At 35.7% G+C, this 27,468-nt stretch overlaps 1 protein-coding gene across 1 annotated transcript; it reads right to left on the reverse strand.

Annotated features, from left to right (window-relative positions):
• Window positions 1-2,834: 2,834 nt before the first annotated feature.
• On the reverse strand, window positions 2,835-27,468 carry ZDHHC2 (zinc finger DHHC-type palmitoyltransferase 2). The gene is made up of 13 exons (XM_039349405.1): window positions 26,538-27,468; window positions 21,364-21,390; window positions 19,860-19,954; window positions 16,843-16,963; window positions 15,074-15,143; window positions 14,536-14,568; window positions 13,932-14,052; window positions 11,777-11,909; window positions 11,557-11,683; window positions 11,325-11,414; window positions 7,157-7,269; window positions 5,444-5,521; window positions 2,835-5,210 (listed from the first exon to the last, which is right to left on the reverse strand). Exons 1-12 carry the CDS (start codon window positions 26,725-26,727, stop codon window positions 5,481-5,483), a joined length of 1,161 nt encoding a protein of 386 aa, XP_039205339.1. The 5' UTR covers window positions 26,728-27,468; the 3' UTR covers window positions 2,835-5,210; window positions 5,444-5,480.

Below are 27,468 nucleotides of genomic sequence, written 5' to 3' on the forward strand. Positions count from 1 at the left end.
TGTCTTTGAACAGGATTCCATATAGATGAAGTTGGTCTAATCAGAGTACACAGAGGATTTTAAAACGCTAAAATTTGCAGCAATTATAGTAATTATCTCCACATACAGTAGCTGTTGCATAATTGAACTTTATTTGATAGTCATGTAAAACAATGCACTATAATAATATAGTAATAAAGTCACTAAAGTTAGCTTGGTGTGCAGCAAATGTACATTTTTTTGTTTTCATCAAGTTTCTGCATTGGATTTGATGTTTAGGATGCACAAAACTGAGCTTTTTAGGTATCCAAATGAATTAAGGTGATGCAATCGAGTTTCTCATACTCTTCTATTTCAAGGCTAATCTGATGTTTTTGACACTGCCCTTTTATTCTTCAAGGTTATCTTCATATAGCACTACATTAGGCACAGTATTAATAAAAAGTATTTAATCTCCTTCAGATTTTGGAGATAGGTTTCACTCTTTATTCCTTTCTGCATTATGTCTTTTTTGTGCACATTTTTTGAGAGCCATGATAATTACTGTTTCTGGATTATTACAACAAAACAATAGTCTTGACAGTCAACAAGCATGAGAACTGGGATCTACAAATTCATCCCACCATGAAAGGTTCCATCCACAGAGTGTTCCAGAAATTATTTGATTTGGAAAAGATTATTCAATCTTGAATGAAACAGGCTGGTTCCGTTTAAAGAAGTTGGGTTCTGTTTTGCAAACTCGAGGTGGAATTCTACTTGCATTACTTTAAGCAATATATGAATTTTTAAAAATTATAACTTCAAAACCTTTTATGTAAAACTGGAATATTCCATGTTGTTTCCATGTAATTGAATGGACAGTACACTCAACTGTGTTCTGTTCTTTTGTTTTTTAAATGGTAGAGGATGTCTGATAATTATGCAGAAAGACAAACTGAAGAATGTTGCTGTTATAACATGATTACTAAATCATGATACCCATAGGAATATAGATTTTCCTCAAAAATAAAATTTACTCAAGCATTCTGAACTGTTGTGGATAAAGTCTCTATCATTTACAGGTGAGATAATATTATGGTCATGAAGTCTTTGCAAAGATTTCTCATGTTCCAATGACCAAAGAAAAATTACCTTAGAAAGTAATTGGTTGGGCTAGTGGATAGATTTCTAATGCCCATAATTTACTTTCAAACAAGTTCCCATTTAGATAATTGAAAAATTATTTGGGAATGATAATTCGATTTTTCCTGAAAATAGAAAATTAAGATTTTAAGAAATTATGCAATATATATTGCTATACTTATATACATGTTCCAATGGACATATTACAACTGGAGCTGAATTGCCTATCAGATGTATGCAATGTATTTATATTTTTATATATGATTTGCAACACAGCTTTTATTGTTCAGTCTTTATATGAGAAACTACTAGATATCTATAACTGATCTTGTATAGACAGGTGTGGATTGTAGGAATAGCAGTTTGCATTTTTAGAGATGACAGATTTTTTCTAACTTTCGTAGGCCACTAACAACACCCATTTCACAAAGGTAATTGCTTAGTTTTGACTGTGCATTTAACTAAAGTCTACATTTATGAATTTTAATTCATTTGTATGCCAAATGAAATCAGCCAAAATTATGATTAAACATTATTTTCAGTTAATAGTACTGTCATCTAGCAACAGTTTGCTGTGGGAATTTCATATTAGCTATGGTTTCATCAAAACATACTGTTGATCATTAACATGATTTAGAGTTTGAATACTGATATGAAAGGTGCAAGAAAAGTTAAGGAAGATGCAATTGGAACATAATTATTTGTTCAGGTAGTCCTTGACTTAGGAATGTAATGGATGTAAAGTTGTGAAAGCTGTAAAATGAGTCAATCATTTATCAACCCAATTTTACAACCCTTTTTGTGGCAGTCATTAAGTGAACACAGTGTTTGTAGAGCAAATACCACAGTTGTTAAGTGAGCCAATAGATCACTATGGGTGAGGTTTTCAGCAAAACTGTTGTAAAATGTCATGTGACCATGGGATGCTGTACATGGCCATGTGGCTTGGTTGCTGAGTGCCCAACGTAGTCATGACTGCACACACAGGAGGCAACTATTGGAACTTTGAATTTGGGTCATAAGTAGCCCACAGGTATACCCACTGTAACTTTGAATAATTGCTAAACAACAAGTCGTAAGTCAAGGACTACCATACCATTTTTGAGACAGATGGATTTCACTATCAAATATTCTGCATTCCAGTTAGTATTGAGGATGGGATGGTAGCTACATCTTCCAAGTGCAGAAGGAATGTTTAAAATCTGATGAAATAACCCTGAAACATTCAAATCAATTTGTTCAGATTTTGTTGTAATTAAATATTTGGTTTTTACATTTTAAAAAATTATGAAAAACAGAAGAAACCTACCGATATGTATGAATTTGTGCTATAGGCATTTAAAAAGTTTTTTGCTCAATATGGTAATACATTTCTAACACAAATACTTGAGATTCTTTTTGCTGCATTCAGCTTCTAGAGAAGCATTTCTTTTTTATTTTGCATGGAGGCAATGACTGCATCATTTAAAGTATTTTTCCCCCTTCGGAACATACGTTCATCCCAGATCACAATACACCCACTTGCCCATTACCAAGTTTGTTAGTGCACATGTAACATAGGAATCAGATAAAACTATAGTGGGAATCCTAAAACAAGTGAAACACAATGTTAGAAAATGACAAGAATCTTCCCTGGTATACAGCACACATACAAACACACAAAGTTTGGCCCCTGCCTAGCCCTAAAAGATTGCCCAGTCCAGCAATAAACCAATCAAGCAAAAATCATATAATTGATTACAATTAATTGTCTTTAATCAGGCAGGAACCCTAGTTTTCAGTTTATCAAAGTTGTGGTTTCCCAAATGCAGATGTATAGCAGATAATGCACAGAATTCTTTTTCCCAGTTACAACGGGAATTTGAACAGGACTGACTAGAATTCCACGTAGCAGAGATACCTCTTTTCTTTCCTTATTGTCACTGCTGTCCTACTACTATTGTTTCCTTACTCCAATCTCAAACCTTATATTGGAAATCTGCTTGTAAAAATCAACAGAATTTACTTCCAGAGCAAAATAGTGAAGGTTGTAATGTGAAAAAACAATTTGAATGAATACATTCTATTCCCAATGTATCAAAAGAAGGTACATTATTTTAAATAGTCCCATATCTACCATAAACTCCTCTCTAGTTTACATGGCTCTTATTACCTGAATATGTTAAAATCTCCCTTCTCTGCAAAATTTTGGCATTGGACAGCTGACAGTCTCTGTTTCCATGAAGACATGCTGAATTTTACTAAAAAATATTTTAAGGGGTTATATCTAACAAGTGTATGACAACTTTCCCCTTCAATTTACATATTTTAAAGACAACCCAACAGCAAAATATTTCACAATGTACAGTATATGAAGATTAAGCAGTATAAGGAGTAGTTTTCTCATTTTATTCCTCTGATTTTCTCATCACTTCCATATCTAAATATAAATAATTAGAACACTATGCTATGAAAATGAGTTGTCTATGCTAATATATGCTGTGTAAAACTATAACCTAGAAGTACACAACCTTTTCAAATATCCCAAATTTTATGGGTCATATTCTGGCACTTTTGGTGATTAGATCCTACTGAGATTTTTCAAATAGATTAAAATATCAGGGAAAAATCCAAACCTACACTATTACAGTTGTAATAATATCACAAAGACATCATGCTATCTCATTTATTCTCCACAAGACCATTCTGATATATTTAAAATCTATACAGCTACAGAAAATAATGTACTGTTTTTAAAAAAATATTTGAGACCACTACAGCTGGGAACTGTCATTCAGTCAGACCTACCAGTATGTGTAGTGCCTGTTTAGAAGTCTAACGAGACTGCCAAAGTGATTCTGAAAACAATTCTCTTGTTTCTTAAATACTTTTCAGTAAAATGTAGAATTTTCTCACATTCTTCCCTAACCAAATTGTTTATTGACCATTTTGAAATTGATTATAACCTATTTTATGTAAACAGCATACTGTATTATGTATAGCTTAAACGTATTAATTTCACCTTCCACTGTACATGCAAAGGCACTGATAAATCCAGTTCTATGAAACTGTTAAGTTCCTTGGCTTCCAAAATTTCTTAAGTCTTAAATTCTCAGATCATACAAAAATTCATAAAAGCCTCAGGTAATTAATTTCATTTAAAGTGTGTCTCTGCTAGATCCAGTTATTTTAAGAATATAATCTAAACCATAGTAATAGTATGAACATGAGTATTACGTAATATTATACAACTCTTCATATGTAAATTACCAGGGTAATAGCAAGGAATGCAGCAATTCAAGGATGCTGGGTTACAACAAAACCTCTTATTGATACAAACTGAGGTCAGTTGACCATTCTGAAGAATTAAAAAAATCATTTCAAGTAAGGTTGAGTAAACTGAATTCGCCATCACAAAATTTCAAATAACCTTGCTCCAAGCATGGTTCTAACTACGCTTATTTTTACATATATAAATAAATGTGAAGTTCATTTTGGTCTCTCAGTTATGAAAGAAGAGAAATTATAATCTAGCCCTTATATAAAGAGATGCATGAGCATGATTGTCCGACCTGAGGCTAGTTTATAATTAGAACAGTTTTGCTAACTCAACTGAAGGAAGCAATCAAAATATCTTCTCTTCATTATATCTAATCAACAAACAAGCTATTCAATGAACTGACAAAACTTGCTTTATAGTCCAAGGAATAAAGGTAGTTTACAGGAGGAAATCACAAGCAAGACTTTAAAGATTCAAGAACTGCTTCCAAGAGCGTGTTTAGATTATATATAAAGTTTATGCTCACTTGAGCTATAAATGTCAATTCAAAAACCACGCCTATAATCTCTAAAGGATTAACAGTCCTGTATGTGTTAAGATTTCCCACTTTCCTAACATGTCATTTTCAAGACTTCCATTTTGCACTGTAACCATATTCTATGTTAGCCAAACTGCTATTTTTATGATATTCAAGAAGTGTCAACAGATATTTCAAGTGATGATGCAGAGACAGTTAATTAGGCCTTGATTTTTTTTCTGAGCACATCCATGAAGCACTGGACTAAGTAGCTAGTCTGATGAATGCTGATGTAGTGGATGAATTCTTCATCCTTTCATCAACTGTGCTGTTCTACAAAAAAGTATTAAAAAAGTATTATTTGAAAAACTAATGGCTTTCATTCTACATAATTACAGAAATTACAAAGTAAAGCAATGTTTCTTAACCTTGGCAACTTGAAGATGTGTGGATTTAACTCCCTGAATTCCCCAGCCAGCATGCATCTGTAAGTTGCCAAAGTTGAGAAATGCTGAGGAATTTTATTAAATATAAAAGAGCCAGCAAAGTTTTCAAAAATAACTTACACTTTAAGAATCAATGTTGTTTTCTTTACTTGCAAGACTAGGTTTCATTTTCCATAGATAGTGCAGGATTGCTTACACCTAAAAAAAAAAAAAAGATGCTCTTAAGCAATGACTTTTAACTTTGTTTTAAATAAATTGAAGCTTGAAGCTGACTGACAACTATAGCAGAAGCATTATCTGGATAAACCAAAGTGTATTCATAACCACTCACACTGCTGCTTTATATTTGTACCTTCTGAATGTGTTCAACACACTGTGCAGAGTATGTTGCAATAGTTCAACTGTATAGTGGCTAAGTCAGAAAAATTTACAGGCTTATGGCACCTGACTCCATACTGGCAGATGACCTTGCCCAGCAGCCTTATGTAAGTCTTAAACAGATTGTTAAACTCCGAGAAATCTTATAAAGAAGGCTCGATTCTCCTCCACCCTCTGCAAGCACCAACTGAAATTAGCCAGAGAAAAGAGTGGAATCACTATAAAACAGTTTCTTTACCTTACAAACCCCGGAATCAGCCCAGAAGGAAAACACAATCAATGAAACAGAAGGCTGCTTAAGAGGTAACCAGGAAAGTTACATCATTCCTATCCTGTCAGCTGTCATCCAGAAGTGCTATCAGTGCTATCAAGTGCTTTCAAACATTATAGTATATCTCAGCCTGAAACCTGACTGAAAAAGGTGCAGATAATCAGCTTCCTCGAGGGCCCTCTGAAGCTGCAGCCAACTGTCCTATTAAAAAGGGGAGGTTGTAAAAATTGTCCATTTTGTAATGCTCCCTTGATTATTTTTATAAATAACTCAAGTTGGTGAACATATCTAATACTCCTCCTATTTTCCACACAACAACCCTGTAAGGAGGGCTGGATTGAGAAAGTGACTGGCCCAAAGGCACCCAGCAGGCTTTCATGCATACGGCGGGACTAGTAGAACAGTAATTCTACTATGTTGGGTTCAGTGATGTTTTCATGGGACGGGGTACAACCACCAAGAGTGCTATTAGTAGAACCAAGTCTTCAATTCTCACAATTGTACACCGAGTTCATCTATATTTATTTACTTCTACCATTTATAGTCAATAGATGAAAAAAAAGTTTCACTAGAAGAAAAAATGAAATCATTTTCACTGATTTGTTCATGTCCCTCAAAGGGAGGGAAATGCCAAAGTTCTGAAAATCTTATACAGTACTCCTCAACTTACAACCACAATTGAGCCCAAAATTTCTACTGCTAAGTGAGGCAGATGTTAAGTGAGTTTTGCCCCATTTTACAACCTTTCTTGCCACAGTTAAGTGAATCACTGCAGTTGTTAAGTTAGTAACATGGTTGTTAACTGAATCTGTCTTCCCCATTGACTTTGTTTATCAGAAGGTCACAAAAGGTGATGACATGACTCTGGGACATGGCAACCATCATAAATATGAATCAGTTGCCAAACATCTGAATTTTGATCATGTGACTATTAGGATGCTGCAATGGGTTGTAAGTGTGAAAAACGGTCATAAGTCAGTTTTTCCAGTGCTGCTGTAACTTCAGTCACTAAACTAATAGTTGTACATTGAGGTCTATCTGTACCAAAATATGTGCCCACCTCCAAATTTTCAGCTTGTCAACCTAAAATGCTCTTATCTTTAGCTGAAATTATCTGATCTGATGCCTCAGCCTAACAACCCACTTTTAAAACTTACTATAAAAATATTGTTAAAAATTCTTACCTAGTTTGTTCTTTTCAGTACCTGCACTAGTTTCTATCCAAGATTGAGGATCAGTAAGAAGGTGGCTCTGGGAATCACGTAATGTCTTAGCCGGAAAATGATGACTATTCTCACTATTAAAAAAATGATTTAAAAAGTTGAATGAGAAGCAATTCCATGAACTGAATTATTGATCAGGGCGCTTGGGGAATATAGAAGAACGCCAATGTTATTTTCTTGCCAATAAGGGATAGTTTGCCATACGGTAAGGAATTTCTGTGATTGCCTAGATGCCTCTCCAGATGCTAGTTTGGAGGATGAGCCAGTCCCAGGCAGATCAGGAAGGGAGTGAGCTGATGGCTCCGAGGTGGGGGCTGCAAACCCAAGTGAGGTGAGCAGTCAATGGGAGAGTGACCAGATGAGTAGCTGGTTGAGAGTGATTCAGCTGAAGCACAGCTGAGCAGGAAAGCCCTCAGGCTTCCAGTAGCAAAAACACAGCTGCAGCTGGTTAGTGATGAAGAGGAACTGCCTTTTCCGCCTGATTGGAGAACACTTAAGCCAAAGAAAAGACAGGAGCAGCGAAGGTTAGCCTGAGTACTTATGAGGCAGCAGTTTCATCCCTCTTGATGAGCTGCACCGGAAGCTGGCTATTTAGCATAGTAGACAGATGGAGACAACACTGGGAACAAAGTGTTCATTTCCTAGTTGTATGTTTCTTGGTCACTGTGATTCCTGCCTTGTTTTGGATTGACACTATCTTGATCATGCCTTATGGATTCTGGACTCTTCTTGTTTCATGAACGTTCTTGTTTTGTTTAATTTGCCTGGTGGACTTACCTTGTTTAGGAACTTTCAAGTGCCTTGTGGACTCATTGGCCATTGCTCTGTGGACTAGCGTTGGTTTGCTTTTGGCTGGACTTAATTGGGAGTTCTGGATTTTGGTGAAGGGAATTGCTGGGGAATATTAATAAAACCACTAAACCACTATCATGTGTCCGTGTGAATGAGCAGGACAGCACAATTTCCTTGTATCAGTCTACACCTATTGGTTATTTCCAGGAGAGAAATACTTATTTTGCATATTTATTGCCAATACATAATCACACATATAGTTAAATCAAAGCTTTTGTAGGCTAGTGAGTTAAATATAATGAATGAGCTTGTGTTTTTTTAGTATTTCAAATACACAAAGACAGAAAACTGTTGGCCTCATATCTTGCAATCATGTAAGAATCTTGGCAAATAGATTGCTGAGAAAAAACTTCAGAACACTAACATAGATTGTTGAAAATATATTGTCTCAGAAAATGTAAAGAAATTCACAATTATTCTGCTTTAGCAATAAAACCAAGAAGTGTTTCTATTTTTCTTTATAATTATTGAGAACTTATAAAAATAATGTGGAAGAATAGTATGCATTTAATTGTAAGTGTGAAATAGAAACTCTTTAAATTATTTTCTCTCTGCAGTCTAGAACAAACACCCAGAGTGTTCAATGGCATTAGGAATGGGATATCAAACAAATATTTTTTACAAGTGGTCCTTCTTCAGTGACCACAGTTGGGACTGACAGCTTTGTCATTAAGCAAAGATTTCACTAAGTGAAACTGTAATGGTGCTTGCTATTTTATTCAGCTTTTCTTTGCTTTCCAGACCTGCAAAGGTTGTAAATGAGAGAATTGGTTGTATAGTTACTTTTGCATCACCACTGTAACTGCAAATAGTTGCTAAATGAGGCATTCACTAAACAAGCATTCTATGGTTTTATGCATCAGGACATAGTAAAAATCATCTGATTCTTAGCAGTTCTTAAAAATAGATAAATACAACTTCAAATGAACAACATATGACTTATTACACCATGGCATCATTTATTTTACGACAAGCCAAAATGGAGAAGCCATGTGTGAAAAACTAAGCACACCTTATAATTCAGTAGCTGGTAGAACTACCTTTAGCAACAATAACGGGAAATAATTTTCTGTATGACTTTATCAGTCTCTCACATTGTTCTGGAGGAATTTGGCTCACTCTGCTTCACAACATTGCTTCAGTTCATCGAGGTTTGTGGGAATTTGTTTATGCATAGCTCTTTTAAGGTCTCACCACAACATTTCAATCAGGTTGAAGTCTGGATTTTGAGTGGGCCATTGGAACACCTTGGCTCTTTTCTTTTTCAGCCATTCTATTGTAGATTTGCTGATGTGCTTGGGATCACTGTTCTGTTGCATGACCCAATGTCGGGCAAACTTTAGCGGTCAGACAGATGGTCTCATATTTGACTTTAGAATACTTTGGTATACAGAGAAGCTCAGGGTCGACTCAATGACCACAAGGTGCCCAGGTCCTGTGGATGCAAAACAAGCCCAAATCTTCACCCCTCCACTACCTTGATGATTGGTATGAGATGTTTGTGCTGATATACTTGTGTTTGATACTTCACCAAATATAGCACTGTGCATTATGCCCACACATCTCCACTTTGGTCTCATCTGTCCAAAAGACAGTGTTCCAGAAGTCTTGCAATTTTTTTTCAGATGCAACTTTGCAAACCTAAGCTGTGCTGCCATGTTGTTTTTAGAGAGATGAGGCTTTCTCCTGGCAACCCTTCCAAACAAACCATACTTGTTCAGTCTTTTTCTAATTGTACTATCATGAACTTTAACATTTAACCTACTGAGGCCTGTAGAGTCTGAGATGTAACTGTTGGATTTGTTTGCAATTTCTCTAAGCATTGCATGGTCTGACCTTGGGGTGAATTTGCTAAGACATCCACTCCTGGGAAGATTGGCAACTGTCTTGCATGTTTTCCACTTGTGAATAATCTTCCTTACTGCAGAATGATGGATTTTTAATTTTTTGGAAATGGCCTTATAACCTTTCCCAGATTGATGGGCAGCAATAACTGCTTCTCTGAAATCACTGATGATGTCTTTCCTCTTTGGCACTGTGTTAATACACACCTCAATGCTGAAGACTAGCAAACTTCTAAAACTTTGGCTTTTATAGAGGTAGTCACACTTGCTGATGATCAATTAATCAATGGTACTTGATTAGCAGCACCTGGTTGCTATTTAGACTCTTCATACCTACAGTATGAAGGCAGTAATAGTGTACTTAGTTTTTCACACGTGGCTTCTTCCATTTTAGCTTTCATTTTGTAAAATAAATGATGACATGGTGTAATCTGCTAAGGATCAGATGATTTTTACTATGTCCTGATACATAAAACCAAGGAACTCTTAAGAAGGTGTATTTTCTTTTTCACATGCTTGTAAATGGTTTTGGTGTGTAAACAGATTAGCATCTGAGAAAAGACTATGAGAAAATGAAACATCAGCTATGTGTAAATATTGTGTGGTTAAAAAATGTTTTAAGTCCGATTTGTTGAAAAAAAGATAGAGATTTTATTTACCCATTACGAGGTGGGCTGTGCAAGATATGCAAGTTAGAATTGTTGCTTTTGCTAAGAAAGAAAGATACAGAACAGAATTGGATAAAAGGCAATGATCATTCAGTTATTTTAGCCATGGCTTAGCATTTGTTATGAGCTACATGAAGGCCATTATGTGCTTCTCCGGGTGTTGCACCACTGTATTTTCATACCGAATTATGACTTTTCTGAATGTTTCTGGATGGCAGATAATCACTATTAATGTGCCTGAAGTATGATTATTTCTACATGAAATAACAACACACGCAATAATATATAACCTTAGATTGGACCTGGGTATTTGAGAGACCACTTATTTCCAACTATTTCTGCCTGCCCATTATGTTCAAGCAAAGAGGGTGCGCTCCAGGTCCCCTCCATTAAATATTGCCATCTTGTGAGGCCTAGGATGTGTGCCTTCATGTTGCCCCATGCTCCCAAAACAACACCCCACAGAAATAAGGTTGGTTCTCTCTTCCTGGGGTTCTAGAAAACTGTGAAAATCTGCTTTGCTCCTAGACCTGGGATTGATATTTCTTATTTATTCAGTTGTTCAATTTGAATTTGTTATTGTTGCTGTTTATTATTTTAATCTGGGCGGTTTGTGATTCAATGTTTTTAGCTGTTTTTATGTTTTCCCTAGCTTTATACATCACTCAGATTCCACTAGAATTGGGTGGCCAAGAAATTTAAATAAATACACACATACATTACATACTGTACATAAAGAATTATAATAATAATATATAGGCATACTTTTTATTTCCACTGTGTGCTGCAGGAGTAGAAGCTTGTTCAAGATCTTGGTTAACAAGGCAGGTAGGAAAAGAGCATCCATCTCCTAGGCTGAAAATTAATTAAAAAACATATAGATAAGTAAGCTGCACTCAAAAGCTTTTTCAATGTTGAATTTAAGTTTTGGTATTAAAAAGTATTTAGTTCACATAATTTAATGTGGAAACAATGGTCTCTTAAATACAGAACTCACCTGGTAAAAATTGGCAACAGCCAGTACTTTTTCTCATCTCCAAAGACTTCCCTTAAGTTTTTGCTGAAGCCCAAATTAAACCCATTTTTATCTGTTCCATGTCGAAAAACAGGTGCTCGGAATGCCTCTATAAGAAATTGTTACATTATTTAACATTTTCAAAATAAGATGCTCAAGGGGCAGAGTGGTTTGTTGACAAAATAAAGTTCTAATTCCTTACCTAAAGTTGATTTATTCTTACTGACCAACCAGCAATGATAACCAAAGAGAGAGGATAAGCTAATTGAAAACATAGCTGCAGCAAAGAACAAAAACATAATATGGAACTTCGCTTGAGTATCAGGAAGGCCATTCTATAAAAAAAGAGAAAAAACCCACAATTGTTTCAATGCTCTTTTAGACACATAAATACATCTATTTAAAAATCAAGGTAAATTAATAATGACTACCTACAATCTTCTCTTATTTATTCCAGTGTTTTCCAACTTGCCAACATTAAGACGTGTGGACTTCAACTTCCAGAATTCCCTGGACAGCATAACGGTAGACTAGCTCTACACATCTTATAAGTTGCCAATTTTGAACAACACTGATTTATATTATAACTATATTGGACCTAACTGAAGTGCTATAAATACATACTGAGCCGAGGTGGGGCAGCAGTTAGAGTGCAGTACTGCAGGCCACTTTAGCTGACTGTGTTCAGCAAGTCAGCGGTTCAAATCTCACCGGCTCAAGGTTGACTCAGCCTTCCATCCTTCCGGGGTAGGTAAAATGAGGATCCAGATTGTTGGGGGCAATGTATATATATATATATATTATATATATAATATATATATATATATATATATATATATATATACACACATTGCTTACTGGTGTACACCGCTTAGAGAGTGCTTGCACTTAAAGCGGTATATAAGTCTCATAAATAAATAAATATAGTCTCAATTTAAAACCATTTGTTTAGTGACCATTTGAAATTACAATGGCACTGAAAAAAGTGACTTATGACTGGTTTTCAAACCATGGTCACCTGATGAAAATTTGAACATTTGACAACTGGGTTCATGTGATCACCATTTGTAACCTTTTCAGCCAGCTTCTGACAAGCAGTCAATGGGGGAATCCAGATACATTTAACAACTGCACGATTCACTTAAGAATTGCAGTGATTAAGAGCTGTGGCAAAAATGAACGCAAAATGGGGCAAAATTCACTTAACAACTGCCTTCCTTAGCAATAGAAATTTTGCACTCAATTGTCGTCGTAAGTCAATGACTACTTGTATTGTTATATGGAGGACTGTTTGAATGTGCCTCATAGTTATTTGTTAATCAAATAACACCTAAACATGATAAATGAACCAGGTTTATATGTTGAAGCTTGATAAATTTAATTGTACTCTGTAACTGACCACCAACCAGTTTTTTAAGTACTGAAAATATTGAAGGGCCATAACAAGAATTTTATTTAAGGATCCAGAATACTAATTAATGCCCACAACATCTAAATACTGTACATGGAATATATGGAGAAAAAAAATCACATATTCCTGATTCTCATTGTATCTTGTCAGGAAGACGCAATTTTAAAGACCACCTTTATACAGAACATTGTCTGAAAAACTATAGAGTTATACAGACCTTAAACACAGTCTATACATTTCAGAATATTCTAATTATTGACTACTACCAATATATAATTAAATCCCAATGCCTGTCATATTCCCATTTGCCACACAACTATGGGTTTCTGGGAAGTGTAATCAAAAAGTGCAGTGGTGCTGAAGTATCTACAACTTTCCGAAGTTTCATTTCCACAGGAGCCATGAGTCCTGACTGTCAACATCCAGTTTGAGAATCCAAATAAAAGTCCAGTTTCATTCCGTTTCCAAAAAGTTTATAGTTTATTGAATAAACTGCATGGTTATGTCAAAGTAAAACTACCTCTGAGGTTCCAACACCAATTCACTGACTTAAACAATAATTTTCCCAGTCAAACTCCCAATGTCTTACGTAATCCATATCATCAAATTCACTTTATTGTGGGTACTGTCTGCCTCAAATCTACACCTGTTCTGGTGACCTTGGCAAGGCTTCAGGCTCCCACCATCTTCAGCTGAATCGAAGAAGTTTCTCTTTCTTACCCACTTTAAAGTAACACCTCCCCCCTTAATCTAAAGACAAGTTGAAACGTAAAGGCACATAGCTGCCAAAGTTTCATCCTTACACTGACATTCTGTAAATTATCCCATTTGAGTTACCGTCAATAATTTTTGCCCTACATCTTCCAATATCACCTAACTGAAGCTTACATATACAAGAGTTTCAATAATATATACATTCTGAACCAGAAAATGAACTGAAACTTACTGTCCAGAATCTAATAAAATGCTGTAACTCAGTCGCAAAGATGAAAAGGCAGTATAATAGAGAGTAAGCCAAGAACAGAAGAAAAAACTTGTAATTTGAGAATCCAACACAGTTGTTCACCCTAGGAAAAGAGAATACAAATTGCTGAAACCATATGTATGAATATGGTTTCATCAATATTCAACACACAACAAATATATTTATAATACTCCATTTGTTATGAGTAAACACACTTCTGTTTTTCACATTAAAATAATGCTTTAAATAAAGGAGTCACATCAATGAACAGTATAATTCATAATAATATTACAAACATAAAAATGTAATAGTCACAAAAATTAAAAACAGAAAGATGAACCGGGCTTATTAAGATGTTTCTTTCAATATTTTCCACAAAAACTACACAGTTTTTGAACTGGTATATTAGTCTTTCCCTGGAGTTTCTTAAAGAAACTGGTTTCAAAAGTATCACTTGTTATTATAGTTCTTCAGTTCTGACCAGTGCTATTGTTAAAGCAGCAAGAGTAAAATCATTTTTTTTGCTAATAAAGATAGCGAGCTTCCCAGTGTTCTTGATATTCATAATGACAAAAAAATTGCTTACCAGGGACAGTGATGATCCATTTTCAAAATACATCTTAAAAAGACAAACAATGTAGATTATTTTACAGAATTCACAAAAAAGTTAATCATATTGCAACAAAACTTTTGTGCCAAAGACAATCTTAACAGATAAAACAAATTAGTCTATAACTTCAGTTGGTATAACTGGACCAGCATCTAAATGAGGAATTTAATTTGTGCTTGAACTGACTTAGATATCATTCATATGATAGCTTCCTTATTTTGTCATATCATGAAATCAGATGGTTGTCTAGCCTCTGGCTAGGATAAAATCAGGTGACTGAATATCAGAAGCTTGATTTGGGCTCAGGTTTTTGTTTTATGTGTTTGGTTTTAATAGTTTTAATATGCTTTTATGTTATTTTTATTTTTGATTAGGAGCCACCTAGAGTTTGTTATAAGATGGGTGGCTATATAAGTGTTTAAATCAATAAATTAAACATTTCTGAAATCACTTTCAACAAACAAGATGTAAATAAGTTCTCAGCTTTGCAAATATTGTAATATTTGTTTCTTACTTATCGCAGACAGAACAATGATGGCAACGATCTGGTTTTATAAGTTGGCATCTATCACAGTATCTGATTGCTGTAAAGACACAAAAAAATCTATGTTTACTCTACGTGATGCCTTATGCATATCTTCCTGCATATCCCAGACAACTACAAAAAGTCATTTTATTAACAATCCCATGTTTCTTTTTTGGACACAAATTATAATTTATATATTACAATTCTACCCTGTTAATTTGTATTCTGAGTACAATAAGACATATTCATAGATATTTGTGCATACAACTATTTTTTAGCTAAAACGTATTTTAACTATATTCTTGAATAATGCAAACATATCTGTTAATTTTAGTAACCTCAGTACCAAGAGTGTTCTCATAACTCCTAACAAATATCTGGCAATTAATCAGCTATTTGGCAAGCAACTGAAGAGATTATCAGGTCCTCTCACCACAACTAGTCAGTTACTAACAATTATTTGATAAAACTGTAATCTATAGCTGTTGCTACATGAATTTTAAATTATGCAGAGTTCTCATAAGAGACAAACTCTATATCAATGGGACTGGAGGTGCAGTCAGCTAATTATCCTATTCAAACAGTTTCTACAATTGATCCAGTGTCTATTAAGAGAGCCAAAATATAGTTTTATTTATACACTAAAAATTTTTAAGCAGTTATGCAATTGAAATTAAAGAATCCAATAACTCTACTGCGCCCTTTGGTTTAATAACTGCTCTTCTTTAAATACTCTGGCTTAATTTATAGAGATGAACAAAACAATCCAACATTATATCCTAACTTTTGAATGTTTTTTTCCCGAGAAACCATTTCATTTCACGTTGTTTCACTTAATTTTGGCATATTATGACTGGCTTTGATTTTTTAAAAAAAGATTCAAGTCAATAAATTTGGACCATCTATTAGGCAATAAAACAGCGGGCACAGATTCTGTCTCACTGCTATCAGCTGGATCGGCTAGAAAAGGAACAGGTGGTTTCATGGATTGTTAAACAAATATTTATAGACAGAATCGTTTTGAATGGCTGCTTAATTGAAAACCAAAGCTGAAGATCACAGAGTACTCTAGATGAGCATCTTGAGAGCAGTCTCACAAAAGTAGTTGCCATAGTACACCTGACAATCTACTAAACACTTATATATATCTTCTATATAAATAAAAATGTAAATGTTCGTTTGTTCAAAATCTTAAATCTCCGAAAGTTCTTCACCGATTGCTTTGAAATTTTGACACAAAGTTGCATTCGAATACGCGCATGTTTTTATATACCTATATTATATAGATGTCATACCTGTGACAGGTAAAAACATGCTTTTTTGAAAAACAGTGCTATCTGTTGGATGTAAAAGCAACACACGCTACAATTTTAGACAATCTCTATATCTGCACAGACAATGGAACAACAAAAAATATTGTATACCCACAAGCATTGTGAAATTAAACATATTACAAATGTGCGCTTTCTCTTTTCTTTCTTTTCCATTTAACCAGACTGAGCCACAGCAACGCATGGCCGGGAACAGCTAGTTTAAAATAAGAATGTTAGATGTTCTTTATCCTTCCCTCTAGCTGATCAGCAAGTTCCCTAACTTGGTCTTTTTCTGACAAGTAGAACTCATTTTAAGTATATCACTGGACAGAAACCAACCACCTTTTTTATTTAATATATTTTATAATGAATTTTTTAGATTTCATATGGATATCTTATGCCTGCGAAATAATCAGGAGGACATCATTCTTGACAAATACTTACCTCCAGACATTGTTCTTGTACTGATAGGGAGGTCCTTGGCTGCCCTCTTCAGCACTTCTTGATGGGTTTCATTTCTAGGTTCTCTATCCATCAATTCCTTATCTGAATAGCTCAGATGGAACTAGGAAATAATGCAGTTCTTGAATCATCATTTATTAACCATTTAGTATAATCATCTTTAGACATTTACCTAAATATTGAAAGGTTTGAAATTAAACAAACTGGCTGCTACTTTCTCAATTCAGAAAGGTTATAAGGTAGTCTTTGACTTATGATAGTAATGGAGACTGCCCATTTGTGTCGGAAGTTGTGGACTATGTTAAATGAAGCACATGATAAACAACCTCCCCATCCTTGTTTTTCCCAATGCATTCATTAAACGAATGCACGAGTTGTTAGGTAGAAAATGGGCTGTCTCAGCAGAGAGGAAAAATAAGAGAGGCCTAGTGCAGGCACAGGCATACCCAGAAGGCCTCCCCCACCCTCTGAGATAGCCAATGTTCTGCCTCCTGCCCCTTGGGTTCCCTAAAGCTCTATGGGCCTCCTCCATACCCCACCCCGTTATAATTGCACACTTACCTTTGAAGATATCCAGAGCTCAGGAAGTTGGCAGTATAGAAGGCCACTCCATTGCTCAAGGGCACAATTGAGAAGAAATCCTGTTGTTTTTGCTTCCATTGCAACTCTTTCCTTCCTAGTCAGTATAAATTGGTAATGATTTTTTCTTAGCACTGGCAGTGCTAGCTTTACACTACACTTATGCTGGCAGAGCTAAGAAGAAATTGTGCCTATTTTGATTCCTTGCAAGACTAGTGTAAAGCTAGCACTGGTGGCACTAAGAAGAAATCATAGATTTATGCTGGGGAGCAAAGGATTGCATGGACTAAAACAGGCACGATTTCTTCTTAGCATTGCAAGTGCTAGCTTTACTTTAGTCATACACTGGCAGAGCAAAGAAGAAACCCTATCGCCGTGGTGGCGAACCTATGGCACATGTGCCACAGGTGGCACGCAGAGCCCTCTCTGTGGGCACACACACTGTCGCCCCAATCCTAGGCCTTCAGCTGGGTTTTATAAAACTTTTTCACTTTAGGCTTCCACCGCCATTTGCAAAAAAAAAAAAAAAAAGGCTCAATGAATTTCAACTTCTCGCGCGGAAAAAAAAATCTTGCAAAGTTGGAATTGATTGATTGAACATTTTAGTCCCACTCAGTCTGCCATTACCAATGAAGCCAAGCCCACCCAATGGGCCACACCCACCCAATGGGCCACGCCGACGATACATAAGTCAGTTTTGGGCTGCAGTTTGGGCCCTCAGTCTCTAAAAGGTTCGCCATCACTGCCCTATCGCCTTCGCTTCCTCTGCAATCCTTTCCTCCACAGCCAGCATAAATCACTACCGATTTAAGCTGGCTGGGGAGAAAAGGATTGCAAGGGATAAATAGGCACAATTTCTTCTTAGCTCCACAGCATAAGACTAGCGTAAAGCTAGCACTGGTGGCACTAAGAAGAAATTGTAGCAATTTACACTTGCTGGAGAGGAAAGGATTGCAATGGAAGCAAAAGTGACAGGATTTCTTCTTCTTGATTGTGCCATATGGCCCAGCAAGGGAATGGCCTTCTCTACCCTGACTTCTTGAGTTCTGAATTAGTGAGCAGATGGTGACCAGGAGTGGGGGTGGGAAGGAGCGCATGGAATGTGGTATGTTGGCGAAGCAGGTCCAGTGCCTTGGAGGACCTGGCGGGGCAGGATGGGATGATAATGGGTGGGTGTACTGCAGTGTCTCTGCAGTCAGTTGTAAGGGTGAATGACTGTAGGGGCACTACAAGGTTCGTAACTTTGAAATGGGTTTGTATTTAGCTTTTGGGGTGGTGGTAGTGTTGTAACTTCAAACATTCATTAAATGGCCTGCTGTACCTCAAAGATTACTTGTAATCACATTTGTTTGAATATGAAATTATAACTTTATTCATAATTAAGGATCTGATTTATTAAAGCCTGGACTGTGCTGAGAGTTTTTTAAGGGAATCCTAACAAATTACCCTTCCCATATTGCTAATGAAATTGGTAGGAAGGAAGTGCATTCTTATTCTTAAAAAAGAAAGAAAGAAAGCAAATGTAAGAGTAGACAACTATTTAAAGCTTTCAGTTTTAATTGTTTTTAATTTTGTTATATTGAGAATCAGTACATCAATCTCTTTTCCCTATAAAAATGATAGAATATTTCAGATATTAAAACTAAATCTGCCCTTAACCTCTTTAAGTAATTTGAAAGGCAATCTGAAAATGAGGCTAAAATGCAATCTTGTTCAGTGTCCAGGAGAGAAATCCTTAAATAAAACATAATATTATCAGCAATGTTTTGTATCATTTAATGAAAGAAATGGCCCTTTGCAAGTAATTAGAAAATGGCTGCTATACATAGATTTAAACCAACATTTTAAAATAATTCATTATATTTGTTAAATAATTAAAAAAATAATAGGTCTGCCTAGAGAAATAAAAATAATTTCCCTTGTTTCCTTCATTAATATCAAACAATAGTATTTCTGAATTACATTTTTCTATTTATACATATATACAATGTAATGTAATATATTTTTCAATTTTATTTAACAATATGAAGTATGTTAATATCATTCCCACCACAGTTAGCTGAGCTGATGACAAGACTAAGAAAATTCAATATTAAGGAACTGAATATACTTGTTAAGGGGATTTATTTTCCCTTTTATATGTCATATCCTTATTTTTATAATAAGCAAATTTGGGAAAAAAGAATAAGTACATGAAAGAACATGCAATATAAACTGATGTTTTTCACATAAATGTTAACAGCTTTGACACTATCAATAAAGTACACATGTTGGTAGCATGTGTCTTCAAATGAACAGATGGAAAGCTAGAGAGAATATATTTATGTAGGATGTTATTTACTATATACATGCAGAACCTTTGTGTACCAGAAAGAAAATTAGTAAACAAGGGTTTTTTCTTGCACAAAATTATAACTTACTTCTTTGGAAGGATTCATTGGTAATGTAAAGATTGTTTTCCAGTAAGACCACAAAAACATCATGAAAAATAGATGATACGCAATCAGGCACACCACTAAAACAAGATCATAAAATTAAGGCATTAAGCAAATGACAGAAACTGTCAGAGATATACTGACAACCAAAAAAAAAAAAAGAGCCAAACATTCCCAATGATTCACAATAAAGAACAGTATTATCACAACACCAACAGAACTGTAAAATAATGGCTCTTAAAGAAGCTACAAAACACTACCAGAATGTGTTCAGACAGAAAAGTTTGTAAGGAATAAATTTCTGTACTGTCATTTAACCTTTTCATTATTTATATCTGTATTCCTTAGAATGGATCTAATGGGGGCAAGAGAATCTTAATGTGTCTATAGCAAGATTGTTATGCACTTAGTTATATACAATAACAACAGAAATCCAAGGGCCTATTCTATTCAATCAAAGACCTATTTAAGTCCTATTTCCACTAAGACAATCAACTCTTCTATAGCAGCTAATGTTCAGAGATATGGTTTCTCTGATTCTGAAAGTAATAAACAGGCAACATGATTAGTTAAAAATAAGATATTCAATAGCTACTAAACCATCTAATGCAGAGGTCCCCAACCTTTTGGACACCAGGGACCGGTTCTGTGGAGAGGTTTTTCCATGGATTAGAGGGTGTGTGGTTTTGTGTGCTGCCTGCATCCCGCGGATGGGGCTTTGCTTGTTTGTGTGGCCCGGTTCCTGGCATGCCGCAGCCCGGTACTGGTCCATGGACCGGGGGTTGAAGACCCCTGATTTAATGCATCTTAAACTCATCTCATGGTCATCAATTTAGTTTTACTGTATAATATAATTTACTTATGGATGGAATAAAGAAGCTGATAACTTTCTGCTCAAGAAGTCTACATTTTAACTACTGAAATAAAGGAGATAGAATCAAAGAAAAACAAGAAAATAGCATGTTTAGTTTGTAACAATCTTAGTGGCAATAGGAAATAGGACAAAATACATAGTAATACACAATATAGACACTATTATATATTCCTTAACATTCTCCTGACTGGTTCCGCTCCATTTCATAGGGCAAGGAGGTAACAACTGTAATATAAGTACTACAATGTTAGTATTAGTGTAGCAAATAGAAACATAGGAATGGGGTATAGTAGCATCAACTAAAGTTTTCTCAATTTCTTCTATAAAATTATAAAGAATCTATTTGGTTGTATCTGGTCATTCATACAGAGAAGATAGACCAAGCTTTTGTCCACTTTTTCCTTAGAAAACCTGATGATCATTGGTTAGGTTTAATGATATATTTACAGGAAAACAGAAATTAAAATGCAGCCTAAAAATCCAATTAGAAAAGGCATGTAATCTTCAGTAACTGCTGAAATAAATCAATTTTTAATGAAATGTCTGAACATATAGACACTATAATAGACTTAAACTCTATGAACTACAAAGTATAAAAAAATAGCTATTACTTACTTTTTTCTCCAATATTTGATATTGTTACTGCAAGAGAGGAAAGGAGGAAAGATCAGTGAGAAAACTTGACATCATTTGACACAAAAAAAGCATTCTCAGTTTCTTAAGTACATATATACCTATCTTTGAATGAGCATATAAATAGTTTACTTTGCATTCTACATTGTACTTAGTTGAATTAAATATTGCTTTTGAAAAAGATATTTGCAGATTTTTTCAGAAGGGAATAAAAACAAAGAACAAGTCTTGTCAGAAATAGTATACTACAAGAGAAAATAAGTAATATAACCAAGGAAAGATGGGAAAAAATTAGTGATTAGACATATTCAGCACATCTAAGATGTTTTCTGAGCTAAGTTCAACTCCTGATGACTTCGCTGGGATGTTTGGATAGAATTTTTGGCAGTTATATGGATTGCTATTCCTTTCTTCTGAGAGCTTTTTTCCCTTTTTCTTTTAGCTTTTAGTTTTCTGATATTTTCTGATGATCTCTCAACCACTGATGTAGTCTGACTTTTCTTATCATCTATTATCAGGATCAGTGAATCATAGCTGTAAGACCACTGCTAAAATCACTGACTGGCTTCTGATCTATTATGGGGTATAGAATCCTCCCCTCAGTGTGACTGTGGGGTCTCATGTCAAACTGTAGATCACATTGTGACTGGCTGTAAGTTGAAGCCATATATTGATCCAGTTTCTGATTTTTTTCAGATAAAGGAGATGGCCTAGACACTGGTATATGAATATAGATATTTTTAACGTTCATATAACATTCATGTTAATATACATTATAAATCCATGTTTGTTATGCTATACACTAAATAAATATTATCAGGAGAACTTTAAGAACTTATTTATCATCAGCTGGAAGGTCAAAATATGGGGTTGATATTTAATTCGCGATTATGATCCCTCTGAAAATAAAAGCAGCAGTTTTAGATTGGAATACTTTTAGACTATCTCAAGAGTGCATTAATTTTCTTCTGGGCCAGCAAGAAGAAATGAACTATTAAAACAGAGACTAATACCGTAACATATGGACAAAATGAACTGTAGCTTATAAACAAGGCACCTGAAGGCAGGACAAGAAGCAATGGGTGGAAACTAAGCAAGGAGAGAAGCAACCTAGAACTAAGGCGAAACTTCCTGACAGTTAGAACAATTAACCAGTGGAACAACCTGCTTCCAAAAGCAGTGAATGCTCCAACACTGGAAGTTTTCAAGAAGAGACTGGACAGCCATTTTTCTGAAATGGTATAGGTTTCCTGCCTAAGCAGGGGGTTAGACTAGATGACTTCCAAGGCCCCTTCCAACTTTACTTACTACTACTACTACTACTACTACTACTACTACTATTATTATTATTATTATTATTATTATTATTATTATTATTATTATCAACACTTACAATTAATATTTAAGGTTGAATAACATCAGTTAGTAATTAATTGGATTGTAACAGATTCCAAGGAATCTAAATATTGCATAGAATCAGAGAATCATAGAGATAGAAGGGGGTTGCAAGGATCATTAAATGCAACCCTTGAAATATTCAAGAAAAACAATGAAATCATCCATGAGAATTGGCTATCTAGTTTCTTAAAAATTTCCAGAGAAGCAGTTATCCACAATCTCCACAGACGCCTATATTTATAGTCCTACAGTATATTTATAGATACTGCAGACACAAACCTTCTAATATTAAGCACAAGCCAAATTTCTCAAATAAACCTTTAGTTCTTTAAATCAAGATAAAAGTTCTTTAACAAGCTAGAAAAAGTATCAAGCCAAGAATGCCAATTCAGTTCGAGGCCCTGTTCTGTTCAACGTATTTATAAATGACGTGAATAATAAAGGTTAGAAAATGATCAGATTTACAGATGAAACAAGGACAGAGGAACAACAAATCTGCTAGAGGAGAAATTAAAACACTGGTGAAAACAAGCAAGATAGATTTCAACAATAACAAAAAAGGCCTGCATTTGAGTAGGAAAAATCCAAGACCCAAGTTTAGCATGAGTGCATGGAAAAAAATCTGAGATCTTGCTGGATCCCAAGCTAAGCATGAGCTAACTGGACAGTATACTTGCAAAATATCAAATGCAGTGTTAGTCTGCATCAACAGAAGTAAACAGGTAGTACTCGCTTAAAAACTGCCTTCAACTACAACCATCTGCAGTTATGATGGTGATAAAAAGTAACTTTGTGACCAGCACCTGCATTTATGACCTTCACAGGAAAGCTGAACTAAGATTGTAGGCAGAGTTGCAGTCACAAACTTTTTCACTTAGTAAACATTTTGTTTAATGACCAAGTTACTGGTGCCAACTGTGGTCACTAAATGGGGACTACCTATAATATCAATATCATCATTCTTCTCCATTTTATGTTGGTCAGTTCCTACCTAGAATATGTCTAGTTCTGTCAGCCCGTCGATGTAGTCTATACAAAAAGCACTAACCATGAATTCTAACATTTATTGTAAGGTTAAAGTAACAGAATCTTGCAAGCCTGAAAGCATTCTTCTCCTCTTTTACTTTCCAGAAAACCAGAAAGGATCTTTTCAAAGATGCTTCCCATGTCCCCTTTGCTTCCCTCAGCCAAGATACCTTTTGCATGAGTTGTCTAATCTGCAGTTCTTCCTCCTGTTTTCCAAGGTTGTTCCCATAGACCAGTGGTTCTCAACCTGTGGGTCGGGACCCCATTTGGGGTCGAACGACCATTTCACGGGGGTCGCCAAACAAGGCTGTCCGCCATTTTTTCCCCCTTTTCTTTGGCCACGCCCCTGGCACCCGGTGATGTATAAATGGTTGGGGGTCACCACAACATGGGGAACTGTATTATGGGGTCGCGGCATTAGAAAGGTTGAGAACCACTGCCATAGACCATTACAAATTCTGAGCAATACATTTAGGAAAGACATTTACAAATTGAAATTTATCCAAAAGATAGCAATCAAAATGATAGGAAGAATACAATGAAAAACTTGGAGTATTTGAAGGCACTACATATTTTTCAAGAATGGATTGAGACACATATGATAGCCATTTTCATGTATCTTAAGATCAGACAGAAGATGGGGCAGATTCATTCTGTTCCACAAAGCAGGAGAAGGTTTTGTTGACTTTCCTGAAGGCTGTGAAAACCTTGGCTTCTCTCACAGGACTTTGCCTAGGATCTTAATGGAACTGTTTGTGTAAAACACATTGGTAAGGTATTATTTTTTTTTTACAGAAGTCTCAATTTGGTTATTTTAAGTTGTACATTGTTTTATTTTGTTCACTGCTCAGAATTCCTTTTGATGGGTAGCAATATATTATATATTTATTAAATGATACATTAAGAAAAATGGAATTAAATTAGAAATCGATTTCAGTGTGACATCAGAAACAATATGCTAATTGCTAATATGCTAATCAGAGAAATAGATTGCCTCCTGAGAAATGGTGGACTGTCCATTGTTGAAATATTTAAACAGATGTTGAATGGCCATTGTCACGGCTACTGTAAAAAGGGATTCTTGTAGATTTAACTGAATTTTCTCCATAGCATTTTCCCAACCTTACATTCAGTGATTCTATGAAATATAAAATGTTAAAAATAAAATATTTATATTTGACCAATTATTTTATAGAATGACTAATTACTAAGAATATATTTGGTTTGGAAGGTGATAATGATCTGACAGTTACAGTACTGAAATTTTGTTTTCTGTGTATGCAATTCAAAGACAGAAATTAGGAACATTCATTTGTAAGGATTTTCTTGATATTTTGCTCATTTCCACATACAATGAAGATTATAATTATTCTGAGGCAAAACAGTGAGGTTTAATCTCCATCTTTGAACATACTTTATCACTAAATATGAGACAGTACGGATAAACAAAATATCAACTCTCATTTTGTGTTGCTTCCAAATTCTCCATGGAGATAAAACCAAACCAAAATAGGAAAGTCATCATATAATTAAATTATGAACTAGCGGAGCATGACATAAAAGTTAGATCACATCCTGACTTTAAAAAAGATTGCACCAAAAGTCAGTCCACCATTTTCTTGTTTGTTTTTTCACATTTCAAGAAAAATACAAAAAAAACCTGAAGGGAAGTATATGGGAAAGAAGAAAGGAACAGTGGATGTATATAATCAAAATCACATGAATAGCATTATTCCAGATTGAGGTGGTGAAGAGGTTTTGAAGAGACTGTTGCTATGGATCCAAGAGAAACAGTAGTATCATCTACTATTCATTTGATTTTCAGCATACTTATCAAATTAGGCTTCTCCGTGTAATTTATTTTTTAAAATGGTAGAATTGTCTTAGGTTCACTGAGAGAACAATAATGGAAATAGAGAAGTATCTTCTAATATTCTCTCTCAGTCATCCAAATGATCTCCCGAATGCAGGTTAATCTTTTTTTTAAGTAAGAAAAATTGGCTAATGGTTATAAAGGTAACCTTTAATACAAATTGTGGGCACTTCAGATATTTTGATAATCAAGATGTCAAAAAAGAAACAACACAAAGAATTAATATACCTGACAATAATAGATTATGTTCAAATATAAGGCATTATTCTATTAACATGCTTCAATGACAGCCAACCTTCATGAAATTTAGATTATTTGTCAGTTCAGACTCTGAAAAATACAATTCCTTATTTTATATCTGTAATTATACCTTCCAGCAGGTAATTTGGTTATCATGTAAAAGTGCCTAGAAGTTTTAAACTACAGCAAACAATTTAAATTGTGACATTTTTATCCATTTCCTCATTGAGCTTATTTACGCATAAGATGATAATGTACAGGTATTAAAAATCAAATTACTAATTTTACTTTCCATTCCTAGAAATATAGCTTTCCAGAGAATGTGTGTGCCTTCTTCTCACATTTGTTTATATATTGTTGATAAACATTGCTATTTCAATACCAGCAAGCACACACAAGGTGTTTTTAGTGCTATGCCTTGATTAATAAACGCTTACACTTACCCCAGGAGACATTATTTCCTGTACAACAGATAATTATTCTCAAGAGATCTTTCTTAATGAATTAAGGCTAGAAGTCTTAAAATCAATCTCCTTTTAAAATTACCAGTTTGCTTTCTAACACCAGATCCATATGGAAACCATTAATATTGGATAAATAGGGGAGGGTAAAGACTCACCCAGACAGAGCTGGGCGACGTAGGCATAGTAAGACCAGGCCAGGACGCTGCAGATGAAGAGGACCGGCACCCAGTAAAGTAGAGGACCAGCACGCCGCCACAGGCAGTGTCTCCTCCCGCCTCCTATCCGAGAGCAGCTGCGGGAGGAAGCCACCGACCCCGCCGGAGACGCCATCTTCCCGCGTCCCATCTTCCCCTCCCCGGTTAATCAGCTTTTCCGTCTGCCAGGAGGGCCCGGACCCTCGCCGCACATCCCCGCCGGCAGTGGCGGCGGCAGAAGAGGCTGGGTGGTTCCAGCGGTTCGTCGCCTTCCTCTTCAGCGCCGTCTTCCTCAGGATGGGCGAAGGCTGCTCCTCCCCACGGTCGCCTTCAGCCACTGACCTCTCCTCCCTCCCGCTCGGCCATCTCTCTGTCACTGAAGAGGGTTCAGCCGCCCATCCCTGAACCGGGCCGAGGAAAACGGGGGTGCGATTGAGGCCTCTCTCGCTAACTCCCCACTCTGCTCGCATTGACGACTCGCAGGGCGAAGGGCGGGGAGAGGAAAGGCGAGGCTCCCCCCCCCCCCGCGCGTAGCATCCCAGCGAAGCAGGAGGCACGGGCTTTCAGGGTCCATCAATCCTGAGGCAAATTGCTTTAGGGACGGAGGGGGTTGGTACCTCGTTGGAAAGGTGTATACAAGGACCGTGGGAAGGTGTCCACCTGCTGCAATTCCCTTCGTCCGCTATTCTGTCTTTTGGCAATCGTTAGGTGGTAAAATTTGCGCCAGTAAGCGTTTTGCTAATCTATAGCAAAACCCTTAAAGCAATCTTTGGGATTGTGTCTTCGGATGGGAAGTTGAGGAATAAAAGTTAAGGTGACCAACCGTCCTCCTTTTGGGAGGACAGTCCTCCTTTTGTGAGTTCTGTCCTCCCTCAAAAATGTCCCCCTAAAT

This window comes from Crotalus tigris, unplaced genomic scaffold (assembly GCF_016545835.1).
Source record: "Crotalus tigris isolate CLP2741 ecotype Arizona unplaced genomic scaffold, ASM1654583v1 scf7180000018268.1906537, whole genome shotgun sequence".
In the NCBI taxonomy this organism is placed as follows: domain Eukaryota; kingdom Metazoa; phylum Chordata; class Lepidosauria; order Squamata; family Viperidae; genus Crotalus; species Crotalus tigris.

Coding starts and splice junctions, on each gene's coding strand:
- ZDHHC2 (XM_039349405.1), bottom strand. CDS start 26,727: ATGGGACGCGGGAAGATGGCGTCTCCGGCGGGGTCGGTGGCTTCCTCC. Junction 14,569..15,073: donor CATTGTTCTGTCTGCGATAA/GTAAGAAACAAA, acceptor TGTCTTTTTAAG/ATGTATTTTGAAAATGGATC. Junction 5,522..7,156: donor TACTGAAAAGAACAAACTAG/GTAAGAATTTTT, acceptor TTTTTTTTTTAG/GTGTAAGCAATCCTGCACTA.